This window comes from Engystomops pustulosus, chromosome 9, assembly GCF_040894005.1.
Source record: "Engystomops pustulosus chromosome 9, aEngPut4.maternal, whole genome shotgun sequence".
In the NCBI taxonomy this organism is placed as follows: Eukaryota; Metazoa; Chordata; class Amphibia; order Anura; family Leptodactylidae; genus Engystomops; species Engystomops pustulosus.
In genome coordinates this window covers 74204304-74230062 of record NC_092419.1, presented here as the reverse complement: position 1 = coordinate 74230062, position 25759 = coordinate 74204304, and the positions used below count along the sequence as shown (strand labels likewise).

The window sequence follows — 25759 nt, the reverse complement described above, 5'->3', positions numbered from 1 at the left end:
GTGAGGGTGGAATCAGCAGCAGCAGGAGCCCACAGAATGTCACAATGATATAGTGTGGAGATGGCGTCAGCAGCAGTAGGAGCCCACAAAACCCATTGCAGAGGAGGTCACATTGTAGCAAAATGATGAATTTTCAAATGATTTTGAAACATTCAATTTAAATTTCAATTTGTAGGTTTGAGATCTCAGATATCAGGTCTTTGCCAAAAAAGAACTGCAAAGGTGGCACCAACAGCAGCATCTGCAGCATGAGGTCAGAGGTGTGGAAGTGGCGCAACATGGTAGGCCAAAGATTGGCCCAAGATATAGCATGAAGGTGGCAGCAGCAGCAGGAGCCTGCAGAGTGGCACAATGATATAGTGTGAAGATGGCATCAGCAGAAGCAGGTTCCCACAGAGTGGCACAATGATATAGTGTGGAGGTGGCGTCAGCAGCAGCAGGAGCCTTTAGAGTGGCACAAAAATATAGTGTGAAGGTGTCATCAGCAGCAGCAGCAGGAGCCCGCAGAGTGGCACAATGATATAGTGTGGAGGTGAAGGCAACATGGTAGGCGACAGAGTGGCACAATGATATAATGTGAAGGTGGCATCAGCAGCAGGACCCAGCAGTGTGGCACAATTAAATAGTGTGAGGGTGGCATCAGCAGAAGCCCACAGAGTGGAACAATGATATAGTGTGAAGGTTGCATCAGCAGCAGCAGATGCCCGTAGAGTGGCACAATGATATAGTGTGGAGGTGGTGTCAGCAACAGCAGCTGCAGGAGCCCACAGAGTGGCACAATAATAAAGTGTGAAGGTGGCATCAGCAGCCCACAGAGTGGCACGATTATATAAAGTGGAGGTGGCATCAGCAGGCCACAGAGTGGCACAATGATATAGTGTGAAGGTGGCATCTACAGTAGCGGGAGCCCACAGAGTTGCACAATGATATAGTGTGAAGGTGGCATCAGCCGCAGCAGGAGCCCACAGAGTGGCTGTCAGGATTCAAACCTGTGCTCTGGTGCCTAGTTCTCTGTTTCCTTGTATGCTGAGCCACTCAGCTAGTTGAATAGTTGTCTGCTGGACTATGGTGCTGAACCTACTTGCAAAACCAGACACCTGCTTCTCCTGATTAGTACCGCCCTGAGTTTACCTTGATTGGTCTGCCTATATATACGTGCCTCTGACACTTCCTGCTTGTGTTAGTATTGTGTTCAGTTTTCTGAGTACAGCCTGTACACCCAGGAGACCTACTTGCTGGAGATCTTCTTCTAGTTCCTCGGAACATTACCTTTGCTGACTGCAAGTTATCTATACTGCACCTTCAGCTCCTGAGATATACCGGATTATTACTCTGGTCTCTGCACTCCTGCTCAAGACCGCTACTGCAGCCTCCTGCGGGCTATCTGTGTATTGCCTCCAGCCTCCTCTGCCTTACCTGACTACTGGACTCCTGCTCCCGTCCCACTAGTATCGTGACAGAATACTAACACCTACAATGGAGTCCGTTGGGAAAGAAGCTCTGCAGGAATTGTAGGAATCCGTGAATACGGTCACAACACGTTTTGCTCTGCTGGATACGCAAGGCCTGTTTCCCGCCTCTGTTCCATCTCCAAGATTGCCTCCATTTAGATTCAATGGTGACCGGGACAAATTCAGAGGATTCCTGAACCAGTGCAACCTTTACTTTGACGCACATGCAAGCCAGTATCCGACTGAAAGATCAAGAGTGCTGTGCGTTATTATGCTACTGACAAACAAAGCTATTGCCTGGGAAAATCCGCTAATCGAAACTGATGACATCTGCTTAAACAGTTACAAAGACTTTATGGATTCCATGAAAAGGATGTTCGATGACCCCAACAGAAAGGTTACAGCAGAGACTACCATATTAGCGTTACGGCAAGGCAAACGTTCTGTTGCGGATTATGCCATGGAATCGAAGATGGATTGTGGACACTAGCTGGAATGACTCTGCAAGATTAGCACTTTTCAAGAGTGGACTTTCTAGCATTATTAAAGATGAATTAGCACGAGCGAAAACACCCTCAGTTTTCTCTGAATTTATTGACCACTGCATTCAGATTGATACTCGTCGGACCGAACGTCGACAAGAGAAATGGGCGCTTTGCAAACCGCACAACTGGTCAGCACATTATCACAACACCACTGGATTTTAAAAGGTCATCTGATCAGCAGTCTCGTGAATCCCAACCCGAACCAATGCAAATTGATGCAATTCAGAAACGGGAGAATGCTGAGCGAAGGGAACATAAGTTTAAAGAAAATCTGTGCCTATATTGCGGGAAATCGGGACATTTCCTTATAAACTGCCCAAACCGCTCTGCAAATCGTCCTCGGAGAACAGTGGCAGCTGTAGTGGATCCTGATTAGAGATGAGCGAACACTAAAATGCTCGGGTACTCGTTATTCGAGACGAACTTTTCCCGATGCTCGAGTGCTCGTCTCGAATAACGAACCCCATTGAAGTCAATGGGAGACTCGAGCATTTTTCAAGGGGACCAAGGCTCTGCACAGGGAAGCTTGGCCAAACACCTGGGAACCTCAGAAAAGGATGGAAACACCACGGAAATGGACAGGAAACAGCAGGGGCAGCATGCATGGATGCCTCTGAGGCTGCTTAATCGCACCATTATGCCGAAATTATGGGCAACAGCATGGCCATGACAGAGTGACAGAATGAAGCTAGATAGCATGTAAAACATCCAATAATTGACCCTGACACTATAGGGGACGGCATGCAGAGGCAGAGGCAGCGGCAGCAGGCTAGAGAGTGGCATGGCGACATACCCTAATTGGACTCAGGCTTCAAACCAATGGGTGTCAGAGAGGAACCAAAGGAGGTGAGCAAGAAGCGCTCAAATAATATCGGTACATGATAAAAGTTTGCCAGTATATTTTGTGGATTACACAGCAGGGTGGCGACAAAGTTAACATGGAAGCCATGAAAACAACCCAAAATTCTGCCTGACACAGCTCGTTTGATAAGGGGACCATGTATGCTTACAGTTCATGCCAGTCGCTGCACTGGCTGCCAGTCTCCTTTCGAATACAGTTTAAAATAATAATAACCCTCATCCATAAAGCTCTGTATAATGCTGCACCCCCCTACCTCTCCTCTCTTATCTCAGTCTATCGCCCAACCCGTGCTCTTAGATCCGCCAGTGATCTTAGATTAACCTCTACCCTAGTGCGGACCTCCCACTCGCGTCTCCAAGACTTCTCTAGAGCTGCACCAATTCTATGGAATGCTCTGCCCTGGACTATCAGACTAATACCTAACCTCCAAAGTTTCAAACGTGCTCTTAAAACCCATTTCTTTAGGCAAGCCTATAACACTCATTAACTGCATGAAGTTTTAACTCTTCTACTAACCCGTCCTGTGTCGTCCTCCCATCTGTTATCCAGCAACCAACAGGCACCAGACTTCTCTGCAGTCCCATTCACCCTGGACCTGGTATATAAGATGACGGCTGAGTGGTTCAAGCGACAGCAATTCCATTTATTATATTTTTTTCTATTCCCTAAGAAGAATGGCTTGACCATTAAATATTCTTTTACCTCGTGTTACCCCATCATCTTCATAAACCGTAAGCTCTGGCGAGCAGGGACCTCACTCCTGTTGTTCCATACAAATGTTGTGCTCTGTTACATTACATTTGTATTTGTTTCCTATGATTTGTAAAGCGCTACAGAATATGATGACGCTATATAAATAAAGATTATTATTATTATTATTATGGAGGCAGTGAACTAGTAGTAGATTAAAGGTGCTGCAACTATGTTAGTTGGATCTTGGGATGGAGCTGGCGCTCTGCAGCCAGGCGAGCTTTTGCCAATCCAAGCCCCTGTCTCTAGGCTACTCCCCAAACAGCACTTCTAAGAACCTTTTGTATAAGATCAAGTGTAGTAGCGTTCTTATAAGTTTAGGATATGGCGGGTGAGGGGAATGTAAACAGATGCGCAAGAAGCGCTGAAATAATATCCCTAAATGGTAAAAGTTTGCAAGTATATTTTGTGGATTACACAGCAGGGTGGCGACAAAGTTAACAACTTTGATGTGGAATGCCCTGTAATAGCTCTTGGGCGGTGTGCCTTTTATCGCCTAGGCTCAGCAGTTTCAGCACCGCCTGCTGTCGCTTAGCGACGGCACTGCTGCTGTGCCTAGAGCTACCGACTGATGGCGCCATGCCCACGGATGGTAATTCGGAGGAGGAGGAGGTGGAGGAGGGGTGGGAGGAGGTATAGTAGGCCTTTGAGACCTGGACCGAGGTAGGCCCCGCAATTCTCTGCGTCGGCAGTATATGACCAGCCCCAGGGTCAGACTCGGTCCCAGCCTGCACCAAGTTAAGTGTAGTAGCGTTCTTATAAGTTTGGGATATGGCGGGTGAGGGGAATGTAAACAGATGCGCAAGAAGCGCATGATGCGCATGGAGCTGGCGCTCCGCTGCCAGGCGAGCTTTCGCCAATTCAAGCCCCTGTCTCTAGGCTACTCCCCAAACAGCACTTCTAAGAACCTTTTGTATAAGATCAAGTGTAGTAGCGTTCTTATAAGTTTAGGATATGCCGGGTGAGGGGAATGTAAACAGATGCGCAAGAAGCGCATGATGCGCATGGAGCTGGCGCTCCGCTGCCAGGCGAGCTTTCGCCAATTCAAGCCCCTGTCTCTAGGCTACTCCCCAAACAGCACTTCTAAGAACCTTTTGTATAAGATCAAGTGTAGTAGCGTTCTTATAAGTTTAGGATATGCCGGGTGAGGGGAATGTAAACAGATGCGCAAGAAGCGCATGATGCGCATGGAGCTGGCGCTCCGCTGCCAGGCGAGCTTTCGCCAATTCAAGCCCCTGTCTCTAGGCTACTCCCCAAACAGCACTTCTAAGAACCTTTTGTATAAGATCAAGTGTAGTAGCGTTCTTATAAGTTTAGGATATGCCGGGTGAGGGGAATGTAAACAGATGCGCAAGAAGCGCTGAAATAATATCCCTAAATGGTAAAAGTTTGCCAGTATATTTTGTGGATAACACAGCAGGGTGGCGACAAAGTTAACAACTTTGATGTGGAATCCATGAAAACAACCCAAATTTCTGCCTGACACACCTCGTTTGATAAAGGGACGATGTATAGAGGCAGCTATATGGACGACTTTTGGAGGTAGCAATGGAGACAACGTGTGGAGGCTGCTATGGAGACAATTTAATTTGGATAGTGAACATTTTTCAAACCAGAGGAGCAGGTAGGTGGCCCTCCAGTAAAATGGAATAGATTGAGTGCCTGTATGTGGCAGTCCCAAAAATGTTTCAAACCAGAGGAGCAGGTAGGTGGCCCTGCAGTAAAATGGAATAGATTGAGTGCCTGTATGTGGCAGTCCCAAAAATTTTTCAAACCAGAGGAGCAGGTAGGTGGCCCTCCAGTAAAATGGAATAGATTGAGTGCCTGTATGTGGCAGTCCCAAAAATGTTTCAAACCAGAGGAGCAGGTAGGTGGCCCTGCAGTAAAATGGAATAGATTGAGTGCCTGTATGTGGCACTCACAAAAATTGTTTCAAACAGAGGACCGGGTAGGTGGCCCTCCAGAAAAATTAAATGCATGAAGTACTATAGCAAGAGCCAGTGGGCCCTGTCAAAAAATAGCCATTTTCCTCTGCTTTACTGTACAAAGAGGAGGAGAAGGAGGAAAATGAGGAGGAGGAGGAGTGGATCAATTATTCAGGTTGAGCTTCCTTCACCTGGTGGAGATTGGAAATTCTGAGAAATCCAGCCTTTATTCATTTTAATAAGCGTCAGCCTGTCAGCGCTGTCAGTCGACAGGCGTGTACGCTTATCGGTGATGATGCCACCAGCTGCACTGAAAACCCGCTCGGACAAGACGCTAGCGGCAGGGCAGGCAAGAACCTCCAAGGCGTACAGCGCCAGTTCGTGCCACATGTCCAGCTTTGAAACCCAGTAGTTGTAGGGAGCTGTGTGATCATTTAGGACGATGGTATGGTCAGCTACGTACTCCCTCACCATCTTTCTGTAAAGATCAGCCCTACTCTGCCGAGACTGGGGACAGGTGACAGTGTCTTGCTGGGGTGACATAAAGCTGGCAAAAGCCTTGTAAAGCGTACCCTTGCCAGTGCTGGACAAGCTGCCTGCTCGCCTACTCTCCCTCGCTACTTGTCCCGCAGAACTACGCACTCTGCCGCTAGCGCTGTCAGAAGGGAAATACTGTTTCAGCTTGTGCACCAGGGCCTGCTGGTATTCATGCATTCTCACACTCCTTTCCTCTGCAGGGATGAGAGTGGAAAGATTTTGCTTGTACCGTGGGTCCAGGAGAGTGAACACCCAGTAATCGGTGCTGGAATAAATTCTTTGAACGCGAGGGTCACGGGATAGGCAGCCTAGCATGAAATCTGCCATATGCGCCAGAGTACCAACGCGTAAGAATTCACTCCCCTCACTGGCCTGACTGTCCATTTCCTCCTCCTCCAACTCCTCCAACTCCTCTTCTTCTGCCCATACACGCTGAACAGTAAAGGACTCAACAATGGTCCCCTCTTGTGTCTCACCAACATTCTCCTCCTCTTCCTCCTCATCCTCCTCCACCTCCACCTCCTCCGATATGCGCTGAGAAACAGACCTGAGGGTGCTTTGGCTATCAACAAGGGAATATTCTTCCCCTGTCTCTTGTGACGAGCGCAAAGCTTCCGACTTCATGCTGACCAGAGAGTTTTTCAACAGGCCAAGCAGCGGGATGGTGAGGCTGATGATGGCGGCATCGCCACTGACCATCTGTGTTGACTCCTCAAAGTTACTCAGCACCTGACAGATATCAGACATCCACGTCCACTCCTCATTGTAGACTTGAGGAAGCTGACTGACCTGACTACCAGTTCTGGTGGAAGTTGACATCTGGCAGTCTACAATCGCTCTGCGCTGCTGGTAAACTCTGGATAACATGGTCAGTGTTGAATTCCACCTCGTGGGCACGTCGCACAACAGTCGGTGAGCGGGCAGTTGGAGGCGGCGCTGCACTGCCCTGAGAGTGGCAGCATCTGGGCTGGACTTCCTGAAATGCGCACAGATGCGGCGCACCTTCGTGAGCAAATCAGACAGATTGGGGTATGTCTTGAGGAAACGCTGAACTATCAGATTTAACACATGGGCCAGGCATGGCACATGTGTCAGTCTGCCGAGTTGCAGAGCCGCCACCAGGTTACGGCCGTTGTCACACACAACCATTCCCGGCTTGAGGTTCAGCGGTGCCAGCCACAGATCAGTCTGCGCCGTGATGCCCTGTAATAGCTCTTGGGCGGTGTGCCTTTTGTCGCCTAGGCTCAGCAGTTTGAGCACCGCCTGCTGTCGCTTAGCGACGGCACTGCTGCTGTGCCTAGAGCTACCGACTGATGGCGCCGTGCCCACGGATGGTAGTTCGGAGGAGGAGGTGGAGGAGGGGTGGGAGGAGGAGGAGGCATAGTAGGCCTGAAACACCTGGACCGAGGTAGGCCCCGCAATCCTCGGCGTCGGCAGTATATGAGCAGCCCCAGTGTCAGACTCGGTCCCAGCCTCCACCAAGTTAACCCAATGTGCCGTCAGCGATATATAGTGGCCCTGCCCGGCAGCACTCGTCCACGTGTCCGTGGTCAGGTGGACCTTGTCAGAAACGGCGTTGGTCAGGGCACGGATGATGTTGTCTGACACGTGCTGGTGCAGGGCTGGGACGGCACATCGGGAAAAGTAGTGGCGGCTGGGGACCGAATACCGAGGGGCGGCCGCCGCCATGAGGTTGCGAAAGGCCTCGGTCTCTACTAGCCTATAGGGCAGCATCTCCAGGCTAAGCAATCTGGAGATGTGCACATTAAGGGCTTGGGCGTGCGGGTGGGTTGCACTATATTTGCGTTTCCGCTCCAGCGTCTGGGGTATGGAGAGCTGAACGCTGGTGGATGCTGTGGAGGATCGTGGAGGCGACGATGGGGTTTTTGTGGCAGGGTCCTGGGCTGGGGGCTGACTAGCAGCTGACACAGGGGAAGGAGCAGTGGTGTGCACGGCCGGAGGTAAACGGGCTTGTTGCCACTGAGTGGGGTGTTTAGCATTCATATGCCTGCGCATACTGGTGGTAGTTAAGCTAGTAGTGGTGGAACCCCTGCTGAGCCTGGTTTGGCAAATGTTGCACACCACAGTCCGTCGGTCATCCGGTGTTTCCTTAAAGAACCTCCAGACTTCTGAAGATCTAGCCCTCGCCGCAGGAGCCCTCGCCACGGGAGCTTCACTAGTTGACACATTTGGCGCTGATGCACCAGCTCTGGCCCTGCCTCTCCGTCTGGCCCCACCACTGCCTCTTCCAACCTGTTCTGGTCGAGGACTCTCCTCCGTCTCAGAAGCACTGTGTTCACCCGGCCTCTCAACCCAGCTTGGGTCTGTCACCTCATCATCCTCCGATCCCTCAGTCTGCTCCCCCCTCGGACTTCCTGCCCTGACAACAACTTCCCCACTGTCTGACAACCGTGTCTCCTCATCGTCGGACACCTCTTTACACACTTCCACTACGTCAAGAAGGTCATCATCACCCACAGACTGTGACTGTTGGAAAACCTGGGCATCGGAAAATTGCTCAGCAGCAACCGGACAAGTGGTTTGTGACTGTGGGAAGGGTCCAGAAAACAGTTCCTCAGAGTATGCCGGTTCAAATGCCAAATTTTCCTGGGAGGGGGCAGACTGGGGGGGAGGAGGCTGAGGTGCAGGAGCTGGAGGAGTGGCGATTTCGGTGACATGGGTGGACTGCGTGGAAGACTGACTGGTGGTGGACAAATTGCTCGAAGCATTGTCAGCAATCCACGACATCACCTGTTCGCACTGTTCTGGCCTCAACAGTGCTCTACCACGAGTCCCAGTAACTTCAGACATGAACCTAGGGAGTGTAGCTCTGCGGCGTTCCCCTGCTCCCTCATCAGCAGGTGGTGTCTCACCCCGCCCAGGACCACGGCCTCTGACCCCTGCAGTAGTTGGACGCCCACGTCCCCGCCCTCGTCCTCTACCCCTAGCCCTCGGGTTAAACATTTTTAAAATGAGAGTTATAACTTTATTTTTTTTTTTACTTTTTTTTGTTTTTTTTTGTGTTTTTTTTTTTTTTTGTGTTTTTTGTTTTTTTTTGAGTTTTTAAAACCAAACAATGCTATCCTATTGCTATGGCTATTTTCTAGCCAAGTATCAAAGCACACTACTATGCCAGATGAGATGACACTGAGTTAGTGCCTAATTGAAATCCAACCCCTACTAAATTTTCCCACTTCGGTCTTTGCTATGGATATGTGCGTCACTAAGCGCAGAACACAGCGGTCGCAAGTCTCACTACAAATTGCTCAGAATTGGCTAGTACATGCACTGCAGAAAGTACAGCCACCAGCAGATCAACCAGAAATCAAATATATAGAACGCTACTGTATGCGTAAGTAAGCTCTTTGTATTCTCCTATGGCTATTTTCTAGCCAAGTATCAAAGCACACTACTATGCCAGATGAGATGACACTGAGTTAGTGCCTAATTGAAATCCAACCCCTACTAAATTTTCCCACTTCGGTCTTTGCTATGGATATGTGCGTCACTAAGCGCAGAACACAGCGGTCGCAAGTCTCACTACAAATTGCTCAGAATTGGCTAGTACATGCACTGCAGAAAGTACAGCCACCAGCAGATCAACCAGAAATCAAATATATAGAACGCTACTGTATGCGTAAGTAAGCTCTTTGTATTCTCCTATGGCTATTTTCTAGCCAAGTATCAAAGCACACTACTATGCCAGATGAGATGACACTGAGTTAGTGCCTAATTGAAATCCAACCCCTACTAAATTTTCCCACTTCGGTCTTTGCTATGGATATGTGTGCCACTAAGAGCTAAACACAACGGTAGCAAGTCCCCCTGCTAATTCCTCACAAAATGGTACTAGATGCAAATTAAAATAAAAAAAGTAGAACGTTATTGTAGCCCTAAGAAGGGCTGTTGGGTTCTTTGAGAATCACTCCTGCCTAACAGTAAGCTAATAGAACACCCTAACGCTTTCCCTGACCAGCAGCAGCTCTCTCCCTAGCGGCATCCAGACACAGAATGATCCGAGCAGCGCGGGCAGCGGCTAGTCTATCCCAGGGTCACCTGATCTGGCCAGCCAACCACTGCTATCGACGTGTAAGGGTACCACGTCATGCTGGGTGGAGTGCAGAGTCTCCTGGCTTGTGATTGGCTCTGTTTCTGGCCGCCAAAAAGCAAAACGGCGGGAGCTGCCATTTTCTCGAGCGGGCGAAGTATTCGTCCGAGCAACGAGCAGTTTCGAGTACCCTAATGCTCGACCGAGCATCAAGCTCGGACGAGCATGTTCGCTCATCTCTAATCCTGATGCATCCAATGAGGAGTCTTCTGCTTCAGAAGGGGAACAATCAGCGGGAGAGAGTGTCCATTATATATCATCAGTGACCTCTCAGGTTGAAAGAAGAATAAGGACTCGCATTACTTTATTCCCCTTAAATAACTTATTAACTCCATGTGGATCTCAACATCAGCTATGGTGGATTCTGGGGCAAGCGGAAATTTCATGGACTTTGGTTTCACTCAGAAACATGGAATACGTTCGTCTAAAAGACATTCACCTATTTTGATGGAGACAGTAGACGGGTCTCCCCTGAGTTCGGGACCTGTAGATCAGGAAACTGTACCTCTGGAGATTCACATAGAACCTCAGCATCATGAAACTCTTTCATTCTTATTAATTGCCTCTCCTCATTTTCCAGTCATCTTAGGCCTACCTTGGTTACAGGCACAGAATTCTTCCATCGATTGGGGAACCAAGGTGCTGAGATTTCCCACAAAAGACGAAGAGGTCAAAGATCAACCTGAAATACCAGTTTCTACTGAAGACCAAGAACAGCCTCAGTTACCAGCAGTATATGAGGATTTGAAGGATGTTTGTGATAAACAAGAAGCAGACAAACTACCACCTCACCGATCTTACGATTGCCCGATAGACTTGCTTCCTGGAGCACCCATACCATTTGGGACTATATATCCATTATCAGGACCGGAATTAAAAGCCCTTAAGGACTTCATTGACGAGAACTTGAAAAAAGGGTTTATTCGTCCATCTTCCTCTCCTGCAGGGGCTCCTATTTTCTTTGTTAAGAAGTCGGACGGTTCACTGCGGCCAGTGGTAGATTACAGAGAACTTAATAAATTACAGTAAAAAAAACATTATCCATTGCCTCTAATTCCCGAAGTGTTGGAAAAGGTTCAACGAGCAAAGATCTTTACCAAATTAGACTTGCGGGGTGCTTACAATCTAGTCCGGATAAGGCCGGGGGACGAATGGAAAACCACCTTTCGTACTCGATATGGACACTTTGAAAGCCTAGTAATGCCATTTGGGCTATGCAACGCTCCTGCTACCTTCCAACACTTAGCAAATGATATAGTCAGAGACTTATTGGATCAATTCATGACAGTTTATCTAGATGATATATTAATCTTCTCTGGATCCCTAGAAGAGCATCAAGAGCATGTAAGACGTGTTTTAAAACGACTACAAGAAAACCAACTTTACATCAAACTAGAAAAATGTGAGTTCCATCGGAAAGAGATACAATTCCTAGAATTATCTCTTCACAGGGATTGCGTATGGATCCCAGAAAGATTCAAGGGGTCATTGATTGGCCAACCCCCAAGACCGTAAAGGAAGTACAAAGATTCATAGGCTTCTCTAATTTTTACAGACGCTTTATTAAAGATTTTTCTGCAATTGTAGCTTCTATCACTGAGCTGACAAAGAAAAAAAAACACTTTTCCTGGACACCACAAGCGAATAAAGCTTTCTCTCGTTTAAAGATTAAATTTACCACAGCTCTGGTTCTACTTCATCCTGATCCTGAACTTGCATTTGTAGTGGAAGTTGATGCATCAAATGGTGCGTTTGGGGCTATATTGTCTTAGAGATCAGGCGAGAAGAAGCTGTTACATCCATGTGCATTCTTCTCCCAAAGGATGTCGACAGCGGAGAAGAATTATGATGTAGGGAACAAAGAATTACTCGCTATTGTCTCAGCTTTTAAAGAGTGGAGACTCCATCTTCAAGGAGCTTCACAACAGATACTTGTTTTAACTGACCACCGCAACTTAGAGTTCATTAGATCAGCTAAATGCCGCTCTCCTTGTCAAAACCGATGGAGTCTATTCCTGAATCCCTTTAATTTCACAATTTCTTTTCGACCAGGATCTAGTAATGGGAAAGCAGACGCTCTGTCACGGATGTTTTCTAGTGATTCTAACCCATCAGTTCCACCTAATCCCATTGTGCCTGAGAAAAAGGTGGTAGGTATTATTCATGAAGGTGACTTAAGGACTTAAAAGCGGCCTATGACACTGACCCATTTCTAGTACATCCATCAGGCGATGTATACCTATTCCTTAGGAATCAAGTGTGGACTGATGGTAAGCATCTATATGTACTAGAGGCCATGCGTCTGAAGATTCTACAGTTTGTACATGATTCCAGATTAGCAGCACACAAGGGAGTACAGAAGACACAAGAACTTTTATCCCATTACTTCTGGTGGCCCGGCTGTTTAGAAGAGGTGAAAAAATATGTACTCTCTTGTGATACTTGTGCCCGCTACAAACCTTCACGTACCTCACCGATGGGCTTGCTTGCAGCCGTTATCCATTCCAGTACGGCCTTGGAGTTCGATCTCAATGGACTTCATAGTAGATCTACCTAATTCTAAAGGAAAGACATCAATACTGGTAGTGGTGGACCAACTCACTAAAGCAGCTCATTTCATCCCTTGTACTGGTTTGCCTTCTGCCAAAGAAACGGCTGACTTAATAATCAACAACATCTTTCGCCTTCATGGTGTACCGAATGAAGTAGTGTCAGATCGTGGAGTCTAATTCACGTCTAAATTATGGCGGAGTTTCTGTACATCGTTAGATATTAAACTTCACCTGTCAACTGCCTACCACCCCCAGTCTAACGGACAGACAGAACGCACTAATCAAACCTTAGAACAATATCTGCGCTGTTATATTTGCCATCTGCAGGATGATTGGGTAGATTTATTGCCTTTTGCTGAATTTTCTTACTACAACTCTCAGAGGTTAGCTATTCATCACGTGAGTTCCAAGTTTCACTATTAGTGACTCAATAGTTATAAGTTTCACTATTGCTTGTGACTAAGGAGTCGCGACACTAGAGTCGCATGTAACATCATTGAAATTTTACCAGTTTATACTGCTTATATGCTTTCTACCACTTCAATTCAACACAGTGTGATACCCTAAGCTGTGCTGGGGTGCAATCTACACTAATTGGGGGTAAACTATTTTGTGCAGTCATGTGACTGCTGACTTGACTCTTGTGCAGCACAGTGGTTGAAGACTTGACTCTTGTATAGCAAGATCTAAGGTACCAATACATATAGTTCAATTATCAAGCCTAGGGTGATATCTGAACTGTGTACATGTAGTACAATTGTGCTGGGGTGCTGCCTTGGCTGTTTAGGGGTGCTCTCTTTTGTGCAGCCCAGTGGCTGCTGACTTCACTCTTGTGCAGCACAGTGGTTGAAGACTTGACTCTTGTATAGCAAATCTATGGTACCAATACATATAGTTCAGTTACCAAGCCTAGGGTGATAGCTGAACTGTGTACATGTTGTACAATTGTGCTGGGGTGCTGCCTTGGCTGTTTAGGGGCGCATTCTTTTGTGCAGCTCAGTGGCTGCTGACTTCACTCTTGTGCAGCACAGTGGTTGCAGACTTGACTCCTGTATAGCAAAATCTATGGTACCAATACATATAGTTCAGTTACCAAGCCTAGGGTGATACTTAAACTGTGTACATGTAGTACAATTGTGCTGGGGTGCTGCCTTGGCTGTTTAGGGGCAGAATCTTTTGTGCAGCCCAGTGGAAATCCAGAGTCTCAGCTATTAAACCTGAAGTAGCTTCTACCTAGTCCTCTACAAAGCCTGAAATAACTCGATGGGGTGGTAGGCCGCAACACCCATGACGCTTACTACCAGCCCCTCGATGTACACCACTCACTGTTACCAAAGGCTGAGATGAAACTTAGACACAATTTGGAATCATCTGCATTGGGTACTCTACCAGGCCTGAAATAACTCGATGGGGTGGTAGGCCGCAACACCCATGACGCTAACTACCAGCCCCTCGATGTACACCACGCACTGTTACCAAAGGCTGATATGAAACTTAGACACAATTTGGAATCATCTACATTGGGTACTCTACCAAGCCTGAAATAACTCGATGGGGTGGTAGGCCGCAACACCCATGACGCTAACTACCAGCCCCTCGATGTACACCACTCACTGTTACCAGAGGCTGAGATGAAACTTAGACACAATTTGGAATCATCTACATTGGGTACTCTACCAAGCCTGAAATAACTCGATGGGGTGGTAGGCCGCAACACCCATGACGCTAACTACCAGCCCCTCGATGTACACCACTCATTTGGGTACTCTACCTAGCCTGAAATAACTCGATGGGGTGGTAGGCCGCAACACCCATGACGCTTACTACCAGCCCCTCGATGTACACCACTCACTGTTACCAGAGGCTGAGATGAAACTTAGACATAATTTGGAATCATCTACATTGGGTACTCTACCAAGCCTGAAATAACTCGATGGGGTGGTAGGCCGCAACACCCATGACGCTAACTACCAGCCCCTCGATGTACACCACTCATTTGGGTACTTTACCTAGCCTGAAATAACTCGATGGGGTGGTAGGCCGCAACACCCATGACGCTTACTACCAGCCCCTCGATGTACACCACTCACTGTTACCAAAGGCTGAGATGAAACTTAGACACAATTTGGAATCATCTGCATTGGGTACTCTACCAGGCCTGAAATAACTCGATGGGGTGGTAGGCCGCAACACCCATGACGCTTACTACCAGCCCCTCGATGTACACCACTCACTGTTACCAGAGTCTGAGATGAAACTTAGACACAATTTGGAATCATCTACATTGGGTACTCTACCAAGCCTGAAATATCTCGATGGGGTGGTAGGCCGCAACACCCATGACGCTTACTACCAGCCCCTCGATGTACACCACTCACTGTTACCAGAGTCTGAGATGAAACTTAGACACAATTTGGAATCATCTACATTGGGTACTCTACCAAGCCTGAAATAACTCGATGGGGTGGTAGGCCGCAACACCCATGACGCTAACTACCAGCCCCTCGATGTACACCACTCATTTGGGTACTTTACCTAGCCTGAAATAACTCGATGGGGTGGTAGGCCGCAACACCCATGACGCTTACTACCAGCCCCTCGATGTACACCACTCACTGTTACCAAAGGCTGAGATGAAACTTAGACACAATTTGGAATCATCTGCATTGGGTACTCTACCAAGCCTGAAATAACTCGATGGGGTGGTAGGCCGCAACACCCATGACGCTAACTACCAGCCCCTCGATGTACACCACTCATTTGGGTACTCTACCTAGCCTGAAATAACTCGATGGGGTGGTAGGCCGCAACACCCATGACGCTTACTACCAGCCCCTCGATGTACACCACTCACTGTTACCAAAGGCTGAGATGAAACTTAGACATAATTTGGAATCATCTACATTGGGTACTCTACCAGGCCTTAAATAACTCGATGGGCTGGTAGGCCGCAACACCCATGACGCTTACTACCAGCCCCTCGATGTACACCACTCACTGTTACCAAAGGCTGAGATGAAACTTAGACACAATTTGGAATCATCTACATTGGGTACTCTACCAAGCCTGAAATAACTCGATGGGGTGGTAGGCCGCAACACCCATGACGCTAACTACCAGCCCCTCGATGTACACCACGCACTGTTACCAAAGGCTGATATGAAACTTAGACACAATTTGGAATCATCTACATTGGGTACTCTACCAAGCCTGAAATAACTCGATGGGGTGGTAGGCCGCAACACCCATGACGCTAACTACCAGCCCCTCGATGTACACCACTCACTGTTACCAGAGGCTGAGATGAAACTTAGACACAATTTGGAATCATCTACATTGGGTACTCTACCAAGCCTGAAATAACTCGATGGGGTGGTAGGCCGCAACACCCATGACGCTAACTACCAGCCCCTCGATGTACACCACTCATTTGGGTACTCTACCTAGCCTGAAATAACTCGATGGGGTGGTAGGCCGCAACACCCATGACGCTTACTACCAGCCCCTCGATGTACACCACTCACTGTTACCAGAGGCTGAGATGAAACTTAGACATAATTTGGAATCATCTACATTGGGTACTCTACCAAGCCTGAAATAACTCGATGGGGTGGTAGGCCGCAACACCCATGACGCTAACTACCAGCCCCTCGATGTACACCACTCATTTGGGTACTTTACCTAGCCTGAAATAACTCGATGGGGTGGTAGGCCGCAACACCCATGACGCTTACTACCAGCCCCTCGATGTACACCACTCACTGTTACCAAAGGCTGAGATGAAACTTAGACACAATTTGGAATCATCTGCATTGGGTACTCTACCAGGCCTGAAATAACTCGATGGGGTGGTAGGCCGCAACACCCATGACGCTTACTACCAGCCCCTCGATGTACACCACTCACTGTTACCAGAGTCTGAGATGAAACTTAGACACAATTTGGAATCATCTACATTGGGTACTCTACCAAGCCTGAAATATCTCGATGGGGTGGTAGGCCGCAACACCCATGACGCTTACTACCAGCCCCTCGATGTACACCACTCACTGTTACCAGAGTCTGAGATGAAACTTAGACACAATTTGGAATCATCTACATTGGGTACTCTACCAAGCCTGAAATAACTCGATGGGGTGGTAGGCCGCAACACCCATGACGCTAACTACCAGCCCCTCGATGTACACCACTCATTTGGGTACTTTACCTAGCCTGAAATAACTCGATGGGGTGGTAGGCCGCAACACCCATGACGCTTACTACCAGCCCCTCGATGTACACCACTCACTGTTACCAAAGGCTGAGATGAAACTTAGACACAATTTGGAATCATCTGCATTGGGTACTCTACCAAGCCTGAAATAACTCGATGGGGTGGTAGGCCGCAACACCCATGACGCTAACTACCAGCCCCTCGATGTACACCACTCATTTGGGTACTCTACCTAGCCTGAAATAACTCGATGGGGTGGTAGGCCGCAACACCCATGACGCTTACTACCAGCCCCTCGATGTACACCACTCACTGTTACCAAAGGCTGAGATGAAACTTAGACACAATTTGGAATCATCTGCATTGGGTACTCTACCAAGCCTGAAATAACTCGATGGGGTGGTAGGCCGCAACACCCATGACGCTAACTACCAGCCCCTCGATGTACACCACTCACTGTTACCAGAGGCTGAGATGAAACTTAGACATAATTTGGAATCATCTACATTGGGTACTCTACCAGGCCTTAAATAACTCGATGGGCTGGTAGGCCGCAACACCCATGACGCTTACTACCAGCCCCTCGATGTACACCACTCACTGTTACCAAAGGCTGAGATGAAACTTAGACACAATTTGGAATCATCTACATTGGGTACTCTACCAAGCCTGAAATAACTCGATGGGGTGGTAGGCCGCAACACCCATGGACGCTTACTACCAGCCCCTCGATGTACACCACTCACTGTTACCAAAGGCTGAGATGAAACTTAGACATCATTTGGAATCGTCTACATTGGGTACTCTACCAGGCCTGAAATAACTCGATGGGGTGGTAGGCCGCAACACCCATGACGCTAACTACCAGCCCCTCGATGTACACCACTCATTTGGGTACTCTACCTAGCCTGAAATAACTCGATGGGGTGGTAGGCCGCAACACCCATGACGCTAACTACCAGCCCCTCGATGTACACCACTCATTTGGGTACTCTACCTAGCCTGAAATAACTCGATGGGGTGGTAGGCCGCAACACCCATGACGCTAACTACCAGCCCCTCGATGTACACCACTCATTTGGGTACTCTACCTAGCCTGAAATAACTCGATGGGGTGGTAGGCCGCAACACCCATGACGCTAACTACCAGCCCCTCGATGTACACCACTCACTGCTTCCAAAAGGCCTACCAAGCCTTAAATACCCTAAGAAATGCTATTGAAATGCACAAGAACAAAATGTTAAAGAAATAATATTGTTTATTTAATGATTATAAAATTGTAATAAACATTATAACACAGTATATACAGTTTAATAAATCACAGTGAAAAACTTGTTAAAACAGACTTGTTAAAACAGTGAGCAACCATGAAAACTATAAAACAGTTAATTAATTATGAATATAAAACAACATAAAACTTCAATAAAAAAGTAAAAAGTTCATTACACACCATGAGGATAGTAAAGTAGGTTTAGGAGTGCAAACATTTTCTGGTGTTGTATTCTGATAAATAGCCACAAGATGGCAGTGCTGACTGTAAGATAACAGTAACACAGGTAACCAACTTATCTTTATCTAGGAGACCCCCCCCCCCCTACCTACATTGTTACAGTGAGTGCAGTGGGGGATGGGTTTCAGTTTAGAGATTTTTCTCATAGAGAGCAGTCACTAAACTTCCTTTGTGCTTTACAAGCATTTGCTATTTTATTTCCATTTTTCTTACAGCATTTTTTGCTTCTTTTGAGGAATTTGTTTCCCTTATTTTTTCTACTACTGCAGTGAAGTTTGTAGTTTTTTTGGTGAATTTGCCACTTGAAAGCAGTCACCAGGCTTTATTGCTAGTTTATTTTTACTTTTCTTATTGTATTTTTTTTTATTTGCTTCTTTTGAGGAATTCATTTTCCTTTTTTTGTATCTACTTTGGACAAGCATGGAGTCTGCATCCAGAATGTAAGTACAGACGCTGTGTTTTATCACGAGCTGTATTTATAGATAGACTAAGGTTATTTTATTACTACATACTGTGTAATGTTATATACTATTTATATCATATAGTGTATATATATAGTATGTATAATATTATATCATATATGTATAGCACATATTCCAGTTGGTTTTAGTTGTGCTCTTCCATACAACCCCCAACAAAGGATGGTCACATGGAGCCTCACTGATTGGATTACGATTGTATGTAAATGAAGTGACACTGGAACATAGTGTTGCTTGTAAAAGTCTAAAATCTTATTTTATACAGTAATATCATATGTAACCTACATAAAAAGCATATTTTAATGATTGTATCTGTTTTTAAACAGTCTTAACAGAACTCCCTTGACCTGCCCCGTCTGCTGCAGACCTGATAAGATACTTTCAACCCATCTTAAAAGAAAGTGCATGCGGCTCAACACAGAACAGGAGAGGAAAGCTGCATTAAAATTGGCCAGGAAACAACTTCTGTCTATAGCAGCCAAGGGCACAGCCATTTATTATCCGGACATAATGTCTCTGGGATCTCTAGAGAATGTAGTCCCCTTTCTGGAGGACAGAGGATTTGTAATAATCAGTAAGCCAACTCCAAGCAGGTATGTGCTATCTCTGTCTGCTAATTGTCTCTTTCAATATGGTATCCATATTCATATTTTATATTTTATCATAAATTTTAGGCAAGGGACATCGTCTACCTCAGTGCCTGCTGCCACCTCCACAGTGCCCCAACCTGAACCGGAACATGCCACACAGGGCCATGTGGAGCCTGAACCAGACATGGAGGATGTCCCAGCTCTAGTGGAGATGGATGACCAAGAAGAACCAGGAGATGACCATGACCAGAGGGACCAAGAAGGACCAGGAGATGACCATGACCAGAGGGACCAAGAAGGACCAGGAGATGACCATGACCAGAGGGACCAAGAAGGACCAGGAGATGACCATGACCAGAGGGACCAAGAACCATCTAGAAGAGAAGAGGAAGAAAGCGAAGATGACCTACCTGTGGATAGTCGCACACAGAGGTCAGTGACTTGAGGTTATATCTTCCTTGTTATATGTGTGTATGTGACAGATTGTGTTAAATGTAACCTTATGTTCTGAATTTTAGACACCTACAGACAAATTGGACTTCGGATGTAAGACTGAGGATGAAGGCTGCAGGCTTATACCGCCGCCACTCTTTGGATCATCCCATTCTCAAGGGCTTTGCTTCTTACTTGGCTGACACATTAAATGTGACCAACTATAGCCAAGAGGTGGAAGATGTCTCCAGATTTCTATTTTTTTATGAATCCAAAGGCTGTCAGTCTGGAGTTCGTCAAAGATGTGCAGAAGGCCAACGCATTTTTCACCAAGCTGAGGGAATTGAACTTGGCCAACCAGACTGTCTTCAACTACTTGAAGCATGTCAGGAGGTTCATGACCTATCAGCTTAGGGCCACCAACCTTTTTTCAGAACATCCCAGACTTTATAAGTCCTGCGAATTTTTTAAGGATGTGACCGAAGACATTCAAAAGCGGCTGTCAAAGGGCATATCTAAAGAAGTTGTCAGCAAGCGGTGAGTCTAATATATGATGCATTTTATTTTATATAGTGATATCTTGTGTATTTTATATATAAATATCATATGCATTTCATTTGTAGGTACCAAGCATTGATCACTACCACAAAGAGCCCAGATGATTGCCGCAGGCTCCTATCAGTAGCAAAGCCCTCTTTCCTCCAGTCCATAGGAGCCGTCCAGGCTGGAGCTGCGATATGAGTTCACAGCTCGACATTATTTATTATTTGGAGGCCCTCCTTGTTCTGAAACATCTTCAGCGTCCTGGGGTTGTGGCCAATATGACAGTGAGTGCCATTCTCATCCTCACTCTGCAATGTTGTTTTAGCTTTGATTTTCTATGAAATTTTCCAAACACTTTTAATCTTAGGTCTCAGAATGGAGAGATCGCATCTCTCACACCTATAGAGGGGAGGAGCTTGTCATAATTGGCGTGAAGACGCACAAGACAGCGACCCAACAAGTGGCTACGTTTGTGCTAAACAAGGAGGAAGAAAAGGTAACTTTTTAAAGGCTACAGGTTATTGGAATTGTGGAAATAAGATGGTTCATTGTTTTTCTTCTTTTCCCCAGTGGTTTGAGTGCTACTTTGAAAAAGTGAGGCCTAAGTTGATACTCCGTAAGTCAACCAACGACTCATTTTTTGTTTCAACTAGTGGAAAGGCCATCCACAATGTCTCCAATGATATCAGGCGGTACCACCAAAAGTAAGATTCACAAAATGCAATTTGCGTAGACTCATTGTAAGTTTAGTGCCATATACTGTGTATTTACCATCTGTTTTTGTACTTCTAGATTCGAACTCCCCAGCATCACCAGCCAACTAGTCCGGAGGGTGTGTGAGACTTGGACAATGCCTAATTATTCGGACTCAGAGAAGTGCCTTTTTGCTAAATATTTGGCACATACAAATCTGACAGCCGAAAGGAATTATAGGGAGAAGACTTTGGAGGACATCTGCCATGCCTACTCTCTGGTAGTGCAGGCAGGGCAAGGCGCCAGCGATCAACCCCGACCCAGCACCTCAAGGTACTGTGAGCAAACATAATATATGTTCTACAGAATGGCTTGCTGAGTCATTAATGTTTTATATGCTTGATAACCAGAATCACAGATGAAGAAGAGCAGGAAGATCACAATGAAGACGACCAGACCATGCAGCTTGATGATGACAGTCCGATCGGCGTGACTACCAGATCCCAGAAAAGGAGACAGCCTGAAACAAGAGGAAGCAGCTCTAGCAGGTAACTATTCCATGCATTGATTGTCATGAGACCCAATACACCGTGTCTGGGCACCTGTTTGCCAGTATGATTTTACTCATTTGTTTGTGTTTTTATGCTTGTTAAGAAGATACATGGATGTAGAAGACCAGGACAGCGAAGATGAAGATGGCCCATTTCCACAAGAGGAAGATGTCAGAGAAGAGAGGATGGACTTGTCACCCAGGAAGAGTGAGCTTGAAGCAGGAGGAAGCAGCTCTAGCAGGTCACTATATTACTCATTTATTGGCATGTGGAAGGAGACTGGGTACTAATTTTTACTAATTAATTTTTCTTAAAAAGCAACTTGGATGTAGAAGACCTGCGTAAATCGGATGAAGAAGGCGGCGAGGATATGATCGGCGTGGTGACCAGGAACCAGAAGAGGAGGCAGCCTGAAGGAGGCAGCTCTATCCGGTAAGTATACTGGGCATTTATTGTCAAGCTAAATTATAGCCAATGCATTACGTTATGTTACTCTATGTACCTGATAGCAAGAGTGTATTGCTAATTTATTGGTATTTTATGTTTCCTACAAAGGGATTTCAATGCAGAGGAAAATCAGGCTAGCCAGCAGGAAGATGATTGGATTCTACAGTTAATAGGCAGCACCACAGAGGAGAGCCTAAGTGATTCGGATGATGCTGAATTTACTTCAAGGTTGGATACATTGTCAAAAAGTAAAATTGTACTTCGCTAATGAATCACTTCTGGTATGATAGCATTCTTCTCTTTTTTATTGCAGAGCACAGACATCCTCCTTGCCCACAGTGTCCACACGGTCCCAAAGGAAGACTGAGCCCGCAGCAGACAGGTCTACTAGGTAACTAGAGGCAGACTCTCACAAACATTATTCCATCCAATTGAAATAACAAATCTGAAAGTGAATATATCTAATATCTGGTTATAACATTGTACTTTTTTTTCTCTAAAAGGACTGAAGAACCAAGAAGAAGTTCTAGACTTCGAAGATAAACAGGCCCAATTTTATTTGTTTTATATTTGTTCTTTATACATATGTTATTTACTCTGAATTACATTACTTTTCTGATAAAATCTTTCATTCATTCTGAACAGGATTGATCTCCGATCATTGGCTCAGCGGAAGAGAAGGTCAGAAGATATGCTGTTCTTCAGGACAAGAGGTGCACTATTGGTAAGACCAACATAACAGTAACTGAATAGTCCCCTCAGTGTATAAACGACGGTGTCTAGCTTATATTCATTAAAGATTCTTGTAAAAAATCTATTAAACACCTGAGATGTTATGTGATTCATGGTAGATGATAGTGAGGCCAAGTAGTACATAAACAGCTTCATACTTCATGACACTATCCTATTTATTCTTGACAGGATTGCTTCAAGTCCGGCCCAATGAATCAAGAAATGCAGTGGAGTTCAGCTGCCAAAGAATTTCCTTCTTGTTTCTTTCTTTTGCAATTATATATTATGATAAATACATTTTCATTCAGGTTGATACAGGGAGCTACTCTGACTGCCATATTTGGAGTCGGGAAGGAATTTTTTCCCCTATGGACCAATTGGCATCAGTCCCATGGGGTTTTTCGCCTTCCTCTGGATCAACTTTACAGGGTTATGAGATGTTATTGATGGATCTATTTCTCAATAAATGTTTTATTCTCTTTATACAAATTGTTGTGTTTGAAAGTTTATTACATGGGTATATTTCAGGTAATCAGGGGAAGTATACAAACATTTAAAATATATAGGTTATCTAACATTTTCACATACACCTTACAGAAGGAATCATCTAGGGTGATTATATAACTTGGATGGCCTCACATGCTGCATTAACTCATGAAACACACATCAACTGCCTCCCTTCACTATCTTCTCAGTGCCCTCTGCCTCCCTTCACTATCTTCTCAGTGCCCTCTGCCTCCCTTCACTATCTTCTCAGTGCCCTCTGCCTCCCTTCACTATCTTCTCAGTGCCCTCTGCCTCCCTTCACTATCTTCTCAGTGCCCTCTGCCTCCCTTCACCCTGCTGTCAGTGCCCTCTGCCTCCCTTCACCCTGCTGTCAGTGCCCTCTGCCTCCCTTCACTATCTTCTCAGTGCCCTCTGCCTCCCTTCACTATCTTCTCAGTGCCCTCTGCCTCCCTTCACTATCTTCTCAGTGCCCTCTGCCTCCCTTCACTATCTTCTCAGTGCCCTCTGCCTCCCTTCACCCTGCTGTCAGTGCCCTCTGCCTCCCTTCACCCTGCTGTCAGTGCCCTCTGCCTCCCTTCACCCTGCTGTCAGTGCCCTCTGCCTCCCTTCACCCTGCTGTCAGTGCCCTCTGCCTCCCTTCACCCTGCTGTCAGTGCCCTCTGCCTCCCTTCACCCTGCTGTCAGTGCCCTCTGCCTCCCTTCACCCTGCTGTCAGTGCCCTCTGCCTCCCTTCACCCTGCTGTCAGTGCCCTCTGCCTCCCTTCACCCTGCTGTCAGTGCCCTCTGCCTCCCTTCACCCTGCTGTCAGTGCCCTCTGCCTCCCTTCACCCTGCTGTCAGTGCCCTCTGCCTCCCTTCACCCTGCTGTCAGTGCCCTCTGCCTCCCTTCACCCTGCTGTCAGTGCCCTCTGCCTCCCTTCACCCTGCTGTCAGTGCCCTCTGCCTCCCTTCACCCTGCTGTCAGTGCCCTCTGCCTCCCTTCACCCTGCTGTCAGTGCCCTCTGCCTCCCTTCACCCTGCTGTCAGTGCCCTCTGCCTCCCTTCACCCTGCTGTCAGTGCCCTCTGCCTCCCTTCACCCTGCTGTCAGTGCCCTCTGCCTCCCTTCACCCTGCTGTCAGTGCCCTCTGCCTCCCTTCACCCTGCTGTCAGTGCCCTCTGCCTCCCTTCACCCTGCTGTCAGTGCCCTCTGCCTCCCTTCACCCTGCTGTCAGTGCCCTCTGCCTCCCTTCACCCTGCTGTCAGTGCCCTCTGCCTCCCTTCACCCTGCTGTCAGTGCCCTCTGCCTCCCTTCACCCTGCTGTCAGTGCCCTCTGCCTCCCTTCACCCTGCTGTCAGTGCCCTCTGCCTCCCTTCACCCTGCTGTCAGTGCCCTCTGCCTCCCTTCACCCTGCTGTCAGTGCCCTCTGCCTCCCTTCACCCTGCTGTCAGTGCCCTCTGCCTCCCTTCACCCTGCTGTCAGTGCCCTCTGCCTCCCTTCACCCTGCTGTCAGTGCCCTCTGCCTCCCTTCACCCTGCTGTCAGTGCCCTCTGCCTCCCTTCACCCTGCTGTCAGTGCCCTCTGCCTCCCTTCACCCTGCTGTCAGTGCCCTCTGCCTCCCTTCACCCTGCTGTCAGTGCCCTCTGCCTCCCTTCACCCTGCTGTCAGTGCCCTCTGCCTCCCTTCACCCTGCTGTCAGTGCCCTCTGCCTCCCTTCACCCTGCTGTCAGTGCCCTCTGCCTCCCTTCACCCTGCTGTCAGTGCCCTCTGCCTCCCTTCACCCTGCTGTCAGTGCCCTCTGCCTCCCTTCACCCTGCTGTCAGTGCCCTCTGCCTCCCTTCACCCTGCTGTCAGTGCCCTCTGCCTCCCTTCACCCTGCTGTCAGTGCCCTCTGCCTCCCTTCACCCTGCTGTCAGTGCCCTCTGCCTCCCTTCACCCTGCTGTCAGTGCCCTCTGCCTCCCTTCACCCTGCTGTCAGTGCCCTCTGCCTCCCTTCACCCTGCTGTCAGTGCCCTCTGCCTCCCTTCACCCTGCTGTCAGTGCCCTCTGCCTCCCTTCACCCTGCTGTCAGTGCCCTCTGCCTCCCTTCACCCTGCTGTCAGTGCCCTCTGCCTCCCTTCACCCTGCTGTCAGTGCCCTCTGCCTCCCTTCACCCTGCTGTCAGTGCCCTCTGCCTCCCTTCACCCTGCTGTCAGTGCCCTCTGCCTCCCTTCACCCTGCTGTCAGTGCCCTCTGCCTCCCTTCACCCTGCTGTCAGTGCCCTCTGCCTCCCTTCACCCTGCTGTCAGTGCCCTCTGCCTCCCTTCACCCTGCTGTCAGTGCCCTCTGCCTCCCTTCACCCTGCTGTCAGTGCC

General features: G+C 47.5%; 2 protein-coding genes across 2 annotated transcripts in view; both read left to right on the top strand.

Moving 5' to 3' along the window:
• LOC140077834 (Krueppel-like factor 5) overlaps window positions 1-19410 on the top strand; it is a 306436-nt gene extending 287026 nt beyond the window's left edge. Inside the window, exon 4 of the mRNA XM_072125368.1 lies at window positions 19260-19410. Within this exon, the coding sequence (XP_071981469.1) occupies window positions 19260-19279 (20 nt within the window). The 3' untranslated portion in view covers window positions 19280-19410. The remainder of the gene's footprint in view (window positions 1-19259) is intronic.
• Window positions 19411-20583: 1173 nt separating this feature from the next.
• LOC140077835 (uncharacterized) lies at window positions 20584-23400 on the top strand. Its single transcript, XM_072125369.1, has 11 exons — window positions 20584-20782; window positions 20866-20994; window positions 21069-21202; window positions 21291-21524; window positions 21602-21739; window positions 21846-21983; window positions 22061-22174; window positions 22298-22417; window positions 22503-22580; window positions 22693-22913; window positions 23111-23400. The coding sequence occupies exons 1-10, from the start codon at window positions 20693-20695 to the stop codon at window positions 22730-22732; spliced, it is 1215 nt and encodes a 404-aa protein (XP_071981470.1). The 5' UTR covers window positions 20584-20692; the 3' UTR covers window positions 22733-22913; window positions 23111-23400.
• The last annotated feature ends 2359 nt before the right edge of the window (window positions 23401-25759 follow it).